This window comes from Scyliorhinus torazame, chromosome 5, assembly GCF_047496885.1.
Source record: "Scyliorhinus torazame isolate Kashiwa2021f chromosome 5, sScyTor2.1, whole genome shotgun sequence".
NCBI classification, from domain to species: Eukaryota; Metazoa; Chordata; class Chondrichthyes; order Carcharhiniformes; family Scyliorhinidae; genus Scyliorhinus; species Scyliorhinus torazame.
Genome location: NC_092711.1, coordinates 296949174 through 296961366, shown reverse-complemented (window position 1 = coordinate 296961366; position 12193 = coordinate 296949174). Strand labels below are relative to the sequence as shown.

At 48.4% G+C, this 12193-nt stretch overlaps 1 protein-coding gene across 4 annotated transcripts in view; it reads left to right on the top strand.

The window, feature by feature from the left end:
* eda (ectodysplasin A) overlaps positions 1-12193 on the top strand; it is a 366616-nt gene that overhangs the window by 249295 nt on the left and 105128 nt on the right. For all 4 annotated transcript variants that reach the window (XM_072505793.1, XM_072505792.1, XM_072505791.1 and 1 more), the window contains exon 3: positions 4430-4453. In XM_072505793.1, the coding sequence (XP_072361894.1) occupies positions 4430-4453 (24 nt within the window). The remainder of the gene's footprint in view (positions 1-4429; positions 4454-12193) is intronic.

Here is a 12193-nt window from a genome sequence, read left to right as displayed (position 1 = left end):
ACAGTAAAGCTGCGATCTGATTGATAGGTTCGGAATCTGTTCTAAACTTGAAAAACTCGTGTAATTAACTAAGTAGAGGAGATCAGTGTATTTAGCATTTAGTATTTTTGGAGAAATCTAGCGCAAGTGACCATATAGTTAACTTTAACATAAACTTAATAATATATATTTTAACATAATTAATTAGTACTAAATTTAATAACTATTTATTTTGACGTAATTAATTAATTAGTGTTAGAAATGCTAGTCAGCGGGTGCAGTGCTCTAACTGTGGGATGTGGGAGGTCCTAGACGCTTCCAGCATTCCGGATGATGACATCTGCAGGACGTGTACCCAATGGCAGCTCCTCACAATTTGGTTGGAGCAGTAGTTTGATGCACTTAAGAGAATGCAGATGGTGGAAAGCATCATAGACAGGAGCTATAGACACCCAATGTGCAGGCAGACAGATGGGTGAGCGATAGAAAGGGCAGGCAGTCAGTGCAGGAATCCCCCTTGACTGTCCCCCTCTCTAACAAGTATATCGTTTTGGATACTGTTGGGGGGAATGGCCTATCGGGTGAAAACTACAACAGCGGACACAGCAGTGGCACCACGGCTGGCCCTGTTGTTCAGCAGGGAGGATCAAAGCGCAGAAGAGCAATAGTCATAGGGGACTCCATAGTCAGGGCACAGATAGGCACGTCTGTGGTCGTGAAAAAGACTCTAAGATGGTGCCAGGGTCCGAGGATATCATTGACTGGTTGCAGGGCATCCTGAAGGGGGAGGGGGATAAAGTGGAGGTCATGGTCCATGTTGGTACCAATGACGCAGGTAGAAAGAAGGATGGGGGCCAGGATTCTCCGAACCTCCGCGCCTCAATCGCACTCGGCACAGGGGCAGAGAATGGGGTGTCAGATCCGTGATCGGGTCCGATGCCTTCCCGCGATCCTCCGCAGACCGGAGAATCGGCGACAATCGCGTACGCGCGGTTGACGCGGCGCCAGTCGGGGGCCATTGAAAGAGGCCCCTGCGGCGATTCTCTTCCGACAACTGGCCGAGTTCCCGCCAGCGTGGTTTACTCATGGTTCCACCCGGCGGGTACTTGGAGTGGCGGCTGCGGACACAGTCCGTGGCTGCCCTGGTGGGGGACGGGGGGATCCGACACGGAGGTGGCCTCCTGGACGGCCAGGCTCACGATCGGGGGACACGACTGGCGGGCGCGCGCAATCTGGGGGGAGCCTATATTGTTGGGGCTGGCCCGCTGTGTGAGTCCGCCATTGTTGCGCGGGGCCGCCGGGCACATGTGCAGACCCACGGCCCGAAGTGCAGGGTCCCATATCGGCAGGGGTAGCTGCGTGGACTACTCCGAGGCCCTACTGGCCCCCTGCAAAATAGAGAATCACTCTGGACTTTCTCCATTATCAGAGAACTCCACCCTAAATCTTTCATCAAGAAGTTTGATCAGGGAGTTAGGGAATAGACTAAAGAGCACGACCTTTCCGGTTGGGAAACTATTGAAGAAGATTCTGAAGGTGAGGCAAGATTTGATCAGGGATAGTCAGCATGAATTTGTCAGAGGGAGGTTATGCCTAACAAATTTGGTTGAATGTTTGGAGCATGTAACCAAGTGTCTAGATGAGGCTGGTGCAGTTGATGTAGTTTACATGGATTTCAGCAAAGCCTTTGACAAGGTCCCACAAGGGAGACTCATTAAGAAGGCAAATGCACATGGGATACAGGGTGATTTCATAAGGTGGATTCATAATTGGCTGAGCAGCAGGAAACAGAGGGTGATGATAGACGGCTGCTTCAATGTCTGGAAGGCAGTGCACCCGGAGGAAACCCACGCGGACATGGGGAGAACGTGCAGACTCCGCACAGTGATCCAAACCGGGAATCGAACCTGGGACCCTGGAGCTGTGAAGCAACAGTGATAACCACTGTGCTATCGTGCCGCCAATCACCGTCAGTTACTAGGGGAGAAGGAGGATTGGGAGTGTGGGGTGCGGGGGGGGGGGGGGGGGGGGGAGTTGGGGGGGGGGGGTGGAACTGTGTTCTCTCTTTTATTTATTTCTTGTTTGATGTTTCAAGGGTTTTAGAAAAATATATATGTTTTGCAAGATTTTGTAAAATTGAAAACTTTAATAAAATATTACAAAAGGAGGTTTTGCAATTTCTAGAGCTAATCTTTTCAGACTGAGTAATCTCAAAGACTGAGTAAACTGAGCAGCTCTGTTTTTAGTCAAATTGGAGAGATTTCTGCCTCTTTCTCACAATCTCAATTATTTTAACTTTTCAGCATTGGATGGATCATCTTATCAGACTTTCACAGGCTAACCTAAGTTTGTCCTTTATGCTGGTGAGAGCAAGAATCACTTTGAAACAAAAAGAGTCAACATCTCGGGCTGGATTCTCCCAAAATGTGACTGTCCCCCCCCGCTGGCGTAAAAACGGTGGCGTTTTTCTCCCAAAATTCCGATAAAAAAGATCACCTAATTCAATGCCCTGCAAGAGGCTAGCAGGGACCCGAAGTAAATCTCACAGCTTTTGCTGCAGATACGGGCCCCCGCACTTCCGGTTTGGAGTCCAGCATGCGCATGGCGGCGGCCTCCAATGGCCCGCGCCGAGCTCTATAGCGGACTCGGACCCCAGAGCCAGACAGAGAAAGGAACCCCCCCCTGATCGGCTGTGCGCCCGAGCATCTAGCCCCACGGATCTAAGCCCCGGTCGCCTATAAGGGCCGAGATTCTCCGACCCCTGCCGGGTCGGAGAATCGCCGGGGGCTGGCGTGAATCCCGCTCCCGCCGGTTGCCGAAGTCTCCGGCACCGGATATTCGGCGGGGGCGGGAATCGCGCCGCGCCGGTTGACGGACCCCCCCGCGCGATTCTCCGGCCCGGATGGGCCGAAGTCCCGCCGCTAAAATATCTGTCCCGCTGGCGTAGATTAAACCAGCTACCTTACCGCAGGACAAGGCGGCGTGGGCGGGCTCCGGGGATCTGGGGGGGGCGTGGGGCGATCTGGCCCCGGGGGGTGCCCCCACGGTGGCCTGGCCCGCGATCAGGGCCCACCGATCCATGGGCGGGCCTGTGCCGTGGGGCACTCTTTCCCTTCCGCCTTCGCCACGTTCTCCACCATGGTGGAGGCAGAAGAGACTCCCTCCAATGCGCATGCGCGGGAATGCCGTCAGCGGCCGCTGACGCTCCCGCACATGCGCCGCCCGGAGATGTCATTTCCGCGCCAGCTGGCGGGGCACCAAAGGCCTTTTCCGCCAGCTGGCGGGGCGGAAATTCGTCCAGCGCCGACCTAGCCCCTTAAGGTTGGGGCTCGGCCCCCAAAGATGCGGAGCCTTCCGCACCTTTGGGGCGGCGCAATGCCCGACCAATTTGCGCCATTTTGGGCGCTGGTCGGCGGACATCGCGCCGTTTCCGGAGAATTTCGCCCAAGGTCTCCACCACTGACATCCAATACCCCCGCCCCCAACCAGGTCGGCCGCGGACTGAGTCCGCAGCCGCCACGCCAGCATCCCGACCGGCAAGAGGTGGTTAGTTGCACGCCGTCAGGAACTCAGCCGATCGGGAGTGGAGTTTCGCTGGGCGGACCTCTGGCAATGGGCCACCAGTTGCTCGGCGTACTCCGTGGTCACAATGATTTTCAGGGCCCGGAGAATCGCTGGACCGGCGCCGGGCCCGATTACGCCGTGAAAGTGGATTCTCCGCCCCCATGCCGGCCGCGATTTCGCCACGGGGCTGCGGAGAATCCAGCCCCTCAGATTCCCAGCACCTGCAGCATTTTCCTTTTTTTTTGAGTTACTTTGGTTGTTTTGTCTAATTTTGTTGCTGAATGTAGTTGTGAAGATTGCCAGTGTTGTTTCTGGAGTCGGTCTTTTATAATTCAGTTCCAATTTTAGGGCATTAAGAAAAACTTTCACTGGCATATTGATCATCATTATGAATAGCAACCAGAGGGAGTCTTAGCCCAGAATTATACATTACCCTGTTTCCACGGTGGTCTAGACAGCTTCTCCCTTCTATCTAATGTCCTGCCCCCCAAACATGTGTGATTGCAAGATTGATTGAAATGCCATCAGGTTATATCAAGTGAAGATCCGTTTGTTTTTATCTGTATCCAATTACTTTTTTTAAAAAGTTGCAATGTTCATGCCCTGAAACAATAAGCATTACAGAAATTGACCAACTTGCTGTACTTTAGCATTTTCTGTATTTTTTATGACATCTGCAATTAATCGCTGTCTCCAAATTCCAAATAAGGAGGCGCCGCATCATTGGAATTACAATATTAAAGAATTGCATTGATGTAGTGTCTTTGACAACCACAGGATGCTCTAAAGCGGTTTGCAGCCAACAAAGTCTGACCACTGTTGCAAAGTGGGAAAGGTGGCTGGTAGGCAAAACTCTTCATTCTAATTTATGTATTTTCCCTTCTAGGTAAAAGCAAAGGAAAGGGAAAAGGTAAGATTAAAATGTTACCTCTTCATAAATCCAGCAAAGTATTATTCTGTATCTTCTTCCATTTAGTTTGCTTTTCAATGTGCATGGAACAATTGATTAAAGCTGATGCTATTGTCAAATGAATCATCATAAGTCAAGCTACGATCTCCACTGTACACACCATTGGCTGACTCACTGTTCACAAGAGTTGGCCAGTCTAATTGCACAAGTGGAACTGCGTTGAGAAATAACATTGTAATACACAAGGGTAATGTGGAATCAAGTCGACTATTGAAATTCCAGGCTTTTACCCTGCCAGGTACAGTCTGTAAATGGCATCCTATAGCAGAGAATGTAAGGGCAGATTTAGTAAAGATGTTTAAAATCATGAAGAGATTTGAGCGAGTAAATGGGGCAAAACATCTAATGGCAGAAGTTGCAATAACCGGAGAATAGATTATCATAGAATTTACAGTGCAGAAGGAGGCCATTCGGCCCATCGAGTCTGCACCGGCTCTTGGAAAGAGCACCTGAGCCAAGGTCAACATCTCCACCCTATCCCCATAACCCAGTAAACCCACCCAACACTAAGGGCAATTTTGGACACTAAGGGCAATTTAGCATGGCCAAGCCACCTAACCTGCACATCTTTGGACTGTGGGAGGAAACCGGAGCACCCGGAGGAAACCCACGCACACACGGGGAGGATGTGCAGACTCCGCACAGACAGTGACCCAAGCCGGAATCGAACCTGGGACCCTGGAGCTGTGAAGCAATTGTGCTATCCACAATGCTACCATGCTGCCCCTAGATTTAAGTTAATTGACAAAAAAAAAACACAAATTGTTTTATTTACACAGCAAGTTGTTCTGTTGTGGAGCGCCCTGCCTTGAAAAGGTGGTAGAGACAGACCCAATGGTCATTTCAAAGGCTAGTTGGATACATACTTGAAGGGGAAATATTTTCTCGGCTATTGGGAAGAGGGGGAGAGTGGAGTTGATTGGGTGGACATTGCAAAGAGCTGCCACAGCACAGTGGGTCAAATGGCCTCTTCCTGAGTTATATCTATGCAGCAACATTAAGCTCATTTAAAATCTTGTGTGTTCCACAATATTGCACTGCACACTATAAGGGTATTGAGGCTTTACTGGGATGCTGTCTTTGATGAGGAAATCCAAATATGAAGAAAGATGTGGAATAATTGAAACTTTTAATTATGAGGCGACGTCATGGAGGTTTTCCAAGCTCTTAAAGAATAGAATAGGTTTAATGGAAGCAAACTGTTCCCAATAGTTAAGCGGTCAAGAAGTAGGGAGAAAAGGCAGCAGGGTGGCGCAGTGGTTAGCACTGCTGCCTCACGGCACCGAGCACCAAGGTTCGATCCCGGCCCTGGATCACTGTCAATGTGGAGTTTGCACATTCCCCCCGTGTCTGCGTGGGTCTCACCCCCACAACCCAAAGACATGCAGGTGGACTGGCCACGCTAAATTGCCCCTTATTTGTAAATAGAAGCAGGGGACAGAGGTGAAAGATTTTAAATAGTTGTCGGGAAAAATCTCTTTACGCAAGAGTTGGGAGATTGGGGAATTCACTTGGGTAACTCCTATGTATGACTGTCTACAATTCCTTTCAACACATGTTAATGTGCCAGGTCATGTGCTGGAGCACTGCATTGCTGGAAGTGATCCCTTTATGTATCAGTTTTCCAGCGAGGATTTTGATGTCCTGCGACCCACTTGTAATTTGGACAATGGATGAGTTTGTTGCAGCCTTCCACAGCCCTGCAATGCACTTGGGAACAGTTTGTTGAACAAATCTTTTCTTCCCGCGCCTGAGGGTACTGACTCATACTGTGGCATGGTTCCATGGAGACCAATGCCGTTTGCCAGAGCATATCCTTTGTAGAGGTTGTTTTTCTTTGTGTGCAAGCCAAGACAGTTAGATTATAAGAGGTCATTATGTGATTATGTAGCATTAGAATCCAGCCTGATTACTGCCCTAGCCCAGCAAGGGTGCGTGCATTTTCTGGGGAAGATTATCTGATAAGAAGTGAGAAATCCTGATGCTTTTCATTCTCCAGTGCCCTTAAGTAGTGCTTCTGCGCTTACAATGCTCCAGACTTCATTTATCACAAGCTAGGGAAACTGTTGGGGTGGGGGCGGACAGTTGAAGAGTGAGAAGAGGTGACCAAAAGCTTAGTCAAAAGGATGCATTGTAAAAGTGCTTTCCAAGAGAGGGAGATGATTCAATAAAGAAGCAGTAATAATTCCAGAAGGAAGTGTCAAGAAGGTGGAAGGCCTTTCCTGGAACGGTCGGGCGAAGGGAAGAGATTAGCAACGGGAAGATTAGCAAAATAAAAGTACACAGGATAGGAGGCAATTTACTGGCATGCATTGGGGATTGGCTAACTGGCAGAAAACAGAGAGTAGGAATAAACGGGTCTTTCTTACGTTGGCAGGGTATGGCTTGTGGGGTACCTCAATGATCAATACTTGGGCCCAGCTGTTCACAATATACATCAATGATTTGGATGTGGCAAACAAATATATTATTTCCAAGTTAGTGTATGATACAAGGCTCGGCAGGAATGTGTGTTATGAGGAGGATGTAAAGCAGCAACAGGAGGATATGGACAGTGAGTGGGCAACAGCATGGCAGATGGAATAATAATGTGGAAAAATGTGAGGCAATCCACTTTGGTAGAAGGAACAGGTGAGCAAAGTATTTCCTAAATCGTAAGAAATTAGAAAGTGTAGATGTGCAAAAGGACCTGGGTGTTCTTGTCCATAAGTCACTGAAGGCTAACATGCAGGTGCAGCGAGCTATTAGGAAGGCTAATGGAATGTTAACCTTTATCGCAAGAGGATTTGAGTACTGGAGAAGGGAGATCTTGCTTCAACTGTATGGAAGATTGGTTAGACTGCATCTGGAGTACTGTGTGCAGTTTAGGTCCTCTTACCTCTGAAAGGATATTATTACCATGGAGGGACTGCGAAGAAGGTTTACCAGACTTGCTCCGGGACTGTTTTATGAAGAGTGATTCAGCGGCACGGTAGCACAGTAGTTAGCACTGTTGCTTCACAGCGTCAGGGTCCCGGGTTTGATTCCCAGCTTCGATCACTGTGTGGTGGCTGCACATTCCCCCCGTGTCTGCATGGGTTTCCTCCCACAAGTCCAGAAAGACGTGCTTGTTGGGTGAATTGGGCATTCTGAATTCTCCCTCAGTGTACCCGAACAGGTGCCGGAATGTGGCGACGAGGGGATTTTCACAGTAACTTCATTGCAGTGTTAATGTAAGCCTACTTGTGACACTAATAGAGATTATTATTAAACTGGGCCTGTATTCTCTAGAGTTTTGAAGGATGAGAGGTGATTTCATTGAAACCGACAAAACATTTGAAGTAATTGACAGGGTTCATAGAATCATAGAATTTAGTGCAGAGGAGGCCATTCGGCCCATCGAGTCTGCACCGGCCCTTACAAAGAGCACCCTACTCAAGCCCACATATCTACCCTGTACCCATAACCCAGCAACCCCCACTTAACCTTTTTGGACACTAAGAGCAATTTAGCATGGCCAATCCACCTAACCCGCACATCTTTGGACTGTGGGAGGAAACCGGAGCACCCGGAGGAAACCCACGCAGTCACGGGGAGAGCATGTAGACTCTGCAGAAACAGTGACCCAGCCGGGAATCGAACCAGAGACCCTGGAGCTGTGAAGCAATTGTGCTAACCACTATGCTACCTTGCTGCCCACAGGGTTGGTGCAGCTGAGCTATTTTCCTTGGTTGGGGAGTCTAGGACCAGGGAGCACAATTTCAAAATAAGGAGGATGCCCACTTGGGTTAGGACTGAAATGAGGAGAAACTTCTTCACATGGAAGGTTGTGAATCTTTGTAGTTCACTACCCTGGTGGACTGTGCAGTCTCAATGTGCATGTTTAAGGTAGAGATTGATAGATTTCTGATTAACAATAAGGTTACGGGTACAGGATAGAGTAGTCTCCAATATCTGGGTGGAATAGGGGAAGGTATCGGATATTTACGAGGAGCTCTCGGAGGTGGAGGAAACTGGGAGGACGAGCTAGGCGGAGAGATAGAGGCGGGTCTGTGGACGGATGCCCTAAGCAGGTTTAATAGATCCTCATCATGTGCCAGGCTTAGCCTGATACAATTTAAGGTAGTCCACCGGGCACAATGACAGTGGCTAGGATGAGCAAGTTTTTCGGGGTAGAGGACAGGTGTGCGAGGTGCGCGGGAAGCCCAGCAAATCATGTCCACATGTTTTGGGCATTCCTGAAGCTTAGAGGGTTTTGGCAGGGTTTTGCTAAGGCAATGTCCACGGTACTAAAAACAGGGGTGGTGCCGAGTCCGGAGGTGGCGATCGAGTGTCGGGAGTTCAGGGGGCGAAAGAGACCAACGTCTTGGCCTCCCTGGTAGCCCGGAGACGGATCTTGTTAATGTGGGGGGACTCGAAGCCCCCGAGTGTAGAGACCTGGGTTAGTGACATGGCTGGGTTTCTCCGTCTCGAGAAGATAAAGTTCGCCTTAAGAGGGTCAATGGTTGGGTTCACCCGGAGGTGGCAGGCCGTTCGTCGACTTTCTCGGGGAAAATTAAAATGTCAGCAGAAGCAGTATTCCAAGGATGGGGGGGGGGGGGGGTGGGCGGAGGGGGGTTTGCTGGATGGTTGTTTTATGGTTGGAGCGTGTGAAGATTGGGATTGGGATGGGGGTGGAAATGTTTATTATACCATGTTTATGTCATTGTTATTGTTATTATTATAAAAACTTTCACATACCTTAATAAAAATATGTTTTTTAAAACAATAAGCTTATGGGGATAGTGGGTGTAAAAAGCATTGAAGTGTCTGATCCGCCATAATCGTACTAAATAGCGGAGCAGGCTTGATGGGCTGAATGGCCTACTCCTTTCCTAGGTTACTAAGGGACATATTTCAGATGCAGAATGGGAATGCCAATTCTGTCAGTAAGGACAGAATGCAATCATAGATTATCATAGAATTTACAGTGCAGAAGGAGGCCATTCGGCCCATCGAGTCTGCACCGGCTCTTGGAAAGAGCACCCTACCCAAGGTCAACACCGCCACCCTATCCCCATAACCCAGTAACCCCACCCAACACTAAGGGCAATTTTGGACACTAAGGGCAATTTATCATGGCCAATCCACCTAACCTGCACATCTTTGGACTGTGGGAGGAAACCGGAGCACCCGGAGGAAACCCACGCACACACGGGGAGGATGTGCAGACTCCACACAGACAGTGACCCAAGCCGGAATCGAACCTGGGACCCTGGAGCTGTGAAGCAATTGTGCTATCCACAAGGCTACCGTGCTGCCCCAATGGATAAATGGAACCTAGTGCAGGACGGGATATAATCAGTCGAGGTTTTCGATGGGTTTGAGTTAATGGAATGTGGAAAGTCAGCAAGGAGGAAGAATTAAAGCTAAAATTGACAAAAGTAACGATTATGATTAGGGTTTTGTAGATTCAGCAGAGGGAGTTGAGTAGCCTTAATGTTGGATAGGATCAGGACTGGGTCTCCAGCCTCTCTTTTGTATCAAATTAAATGCCAAATTTTCTTACGATCTGATTCAACCTAAGGTTGATGTTTTATTGGGGTTGAGGGTAAGATAAATGGAGTGGTCTTGCATTGCACTAACAGACTGACTTGTGAAGAGGTTGGTTAAAATGCATTTCTACTGAAAAGCATGGAGGTATATGAAAGGGCTGTGGCTTTTACAGCAACAATCTATGCGGATAGATAAAGCACTTGGGGAGAATGGGATCAAAGTCTATGGGGAGAAAGCAGGTTTAGGATATTGAGTTGGATGATTAACCATGATCGTGATAAATGGTGGGGCAGGCTCGAAGGGCCAAAAGGCCTCCTCCTGCTCCTATCCTCTACATATCTAAGACAGAGTTACATCGTGTAGCCAAGTTTCACAATGTTGCTATTCTTTCTCTATAAATTCAAATATAGGTGCACAGAAGGATTTTTCTCAAACCTGGGTACCTGTGATCTATGAGTAACAATCCCAGAGTCTGTTCCACTGTATAACCATACTGGATTAAGACATTAATGGTCTGCCCTATTTGATTTGAGTTTGGGAGAGCAAAGGAGAAATTATTGAACCCAATTACTGCTGTTTGTTCTTTTTTTAAATGAAGTTTTCACCTATAACATTTCCCCTGGGGACTTCTACCAACGTGACCAATCACGGCTGCAAATTTAAAATATCTTATAACAGGGAGCATAGTTTGTTGTGCCTTTAAATGCTGTGGTGGTGGAATACCTCAAATGTCATGAAAAGTCTTCAGCAATCTATCCTCTCAAGACTGATACAAGGCGTTCACTCATTGGAGATATGGGTAGGGGTATATCAATTGGTTCTATTTTATTTGAGGTTTGCTTAATGTCACCTCTTCCGCAGAGCCCCCAAAAATGGGCTTTCTATCAACTCATCAAATAAGAAAGCAATCTCCAAGGAAATATTTTGAATGTAGTTTCAGAACTACATAGCTAATAGCTTCTCAGTAGCGTTGTCAAATGTCCGAGGAGTGATTCTCTGCTTGATTTGAAGCATTTAATGCAAAAACCAACCGTTGTCAATGCTGTCATGATATTCAAACATACACATCATGATAGACACACCAACAGACAAATCAGAACACACAACACCACAACCAATGACAGAAAGATATAAAAGCACAGACACGACCCCCGGTGGTCAGTATTAGCTGCAGAGCAGGACCAGGACACATCTGCCACCAAACACACTCAGGGAGACAGCACGTGCAGAGTATCCAGAACGAACTGTATTATAAGAGTTAAAATAAAATAGAGTTGTACCACATACAACTGTGTTGGCTCATCTGTGCACCAGAGCACCCAACACCACATGGTACAGGAGTGGATCGATACCTGCCGGCATACCTCAGTGTACAGAGACAACCAGCAGTGCCCAGGCAAAATGATAGAGCTCCCGGTTCCGCAGCCGCTCCAGTGCTACGGCGATCTCCGCGAAAACTGGCGGCGATTCCGGCAAATGTTCGAATTGTTCCTGGTGGCAGCTGAACTCCAAGACCTGGATGATAGCGAAAAAATTGAATTTCTCCTCACCATCGCCGGTGCAAGGGCAAGAGAAATATTCACAAGGTTCAGGTTCTTCAGGAGGCAGCAAAGGTACGATTACCAGGCAGTCCTGGTCAAATTCTCCAAGTACTGTGAAGAAAACACAATCCAATCGGCAAATAAAGGTAAGAAAAGCTGCAGTACTCACCTCGTGGCTGGGATCCCGGAGCCCGAATTCCCAGAGGCCGAAATCCCGGGCCTGAGAGAGGGCTGGGTCGAGGTCGGCGGCCATCTTGCTAAAGGTATAACGCTAGCGCAGTTGCGCGAGCAGTGCGTAGAACCGGAAGTTTCGTTTGCGCATGCGCGAGATGCTGCGCATGCGCAGTCAAGAAAACGGCCATCGGTAAAGGAACAGCGATTTGAGCATGCACAGTCGCTTCCTACGTGCTACATACCGAGCGTCAGGATGTTAGAGGCCCCAGACTGCACCAATTTAAAGGGGAAACGTCCCAAATCCAATTTAAAAGGGAAACGTCCCAAATCAAAAAAACAAAAATCTGTTAAAGCTGTAAAACAACCTTCCCTCACCTGGAATGACAGCACAGTGCCGCAAATTGACCCAGGAGATGAATTTGACCTCCGAAGAACCCTCCGACAAGCAGTT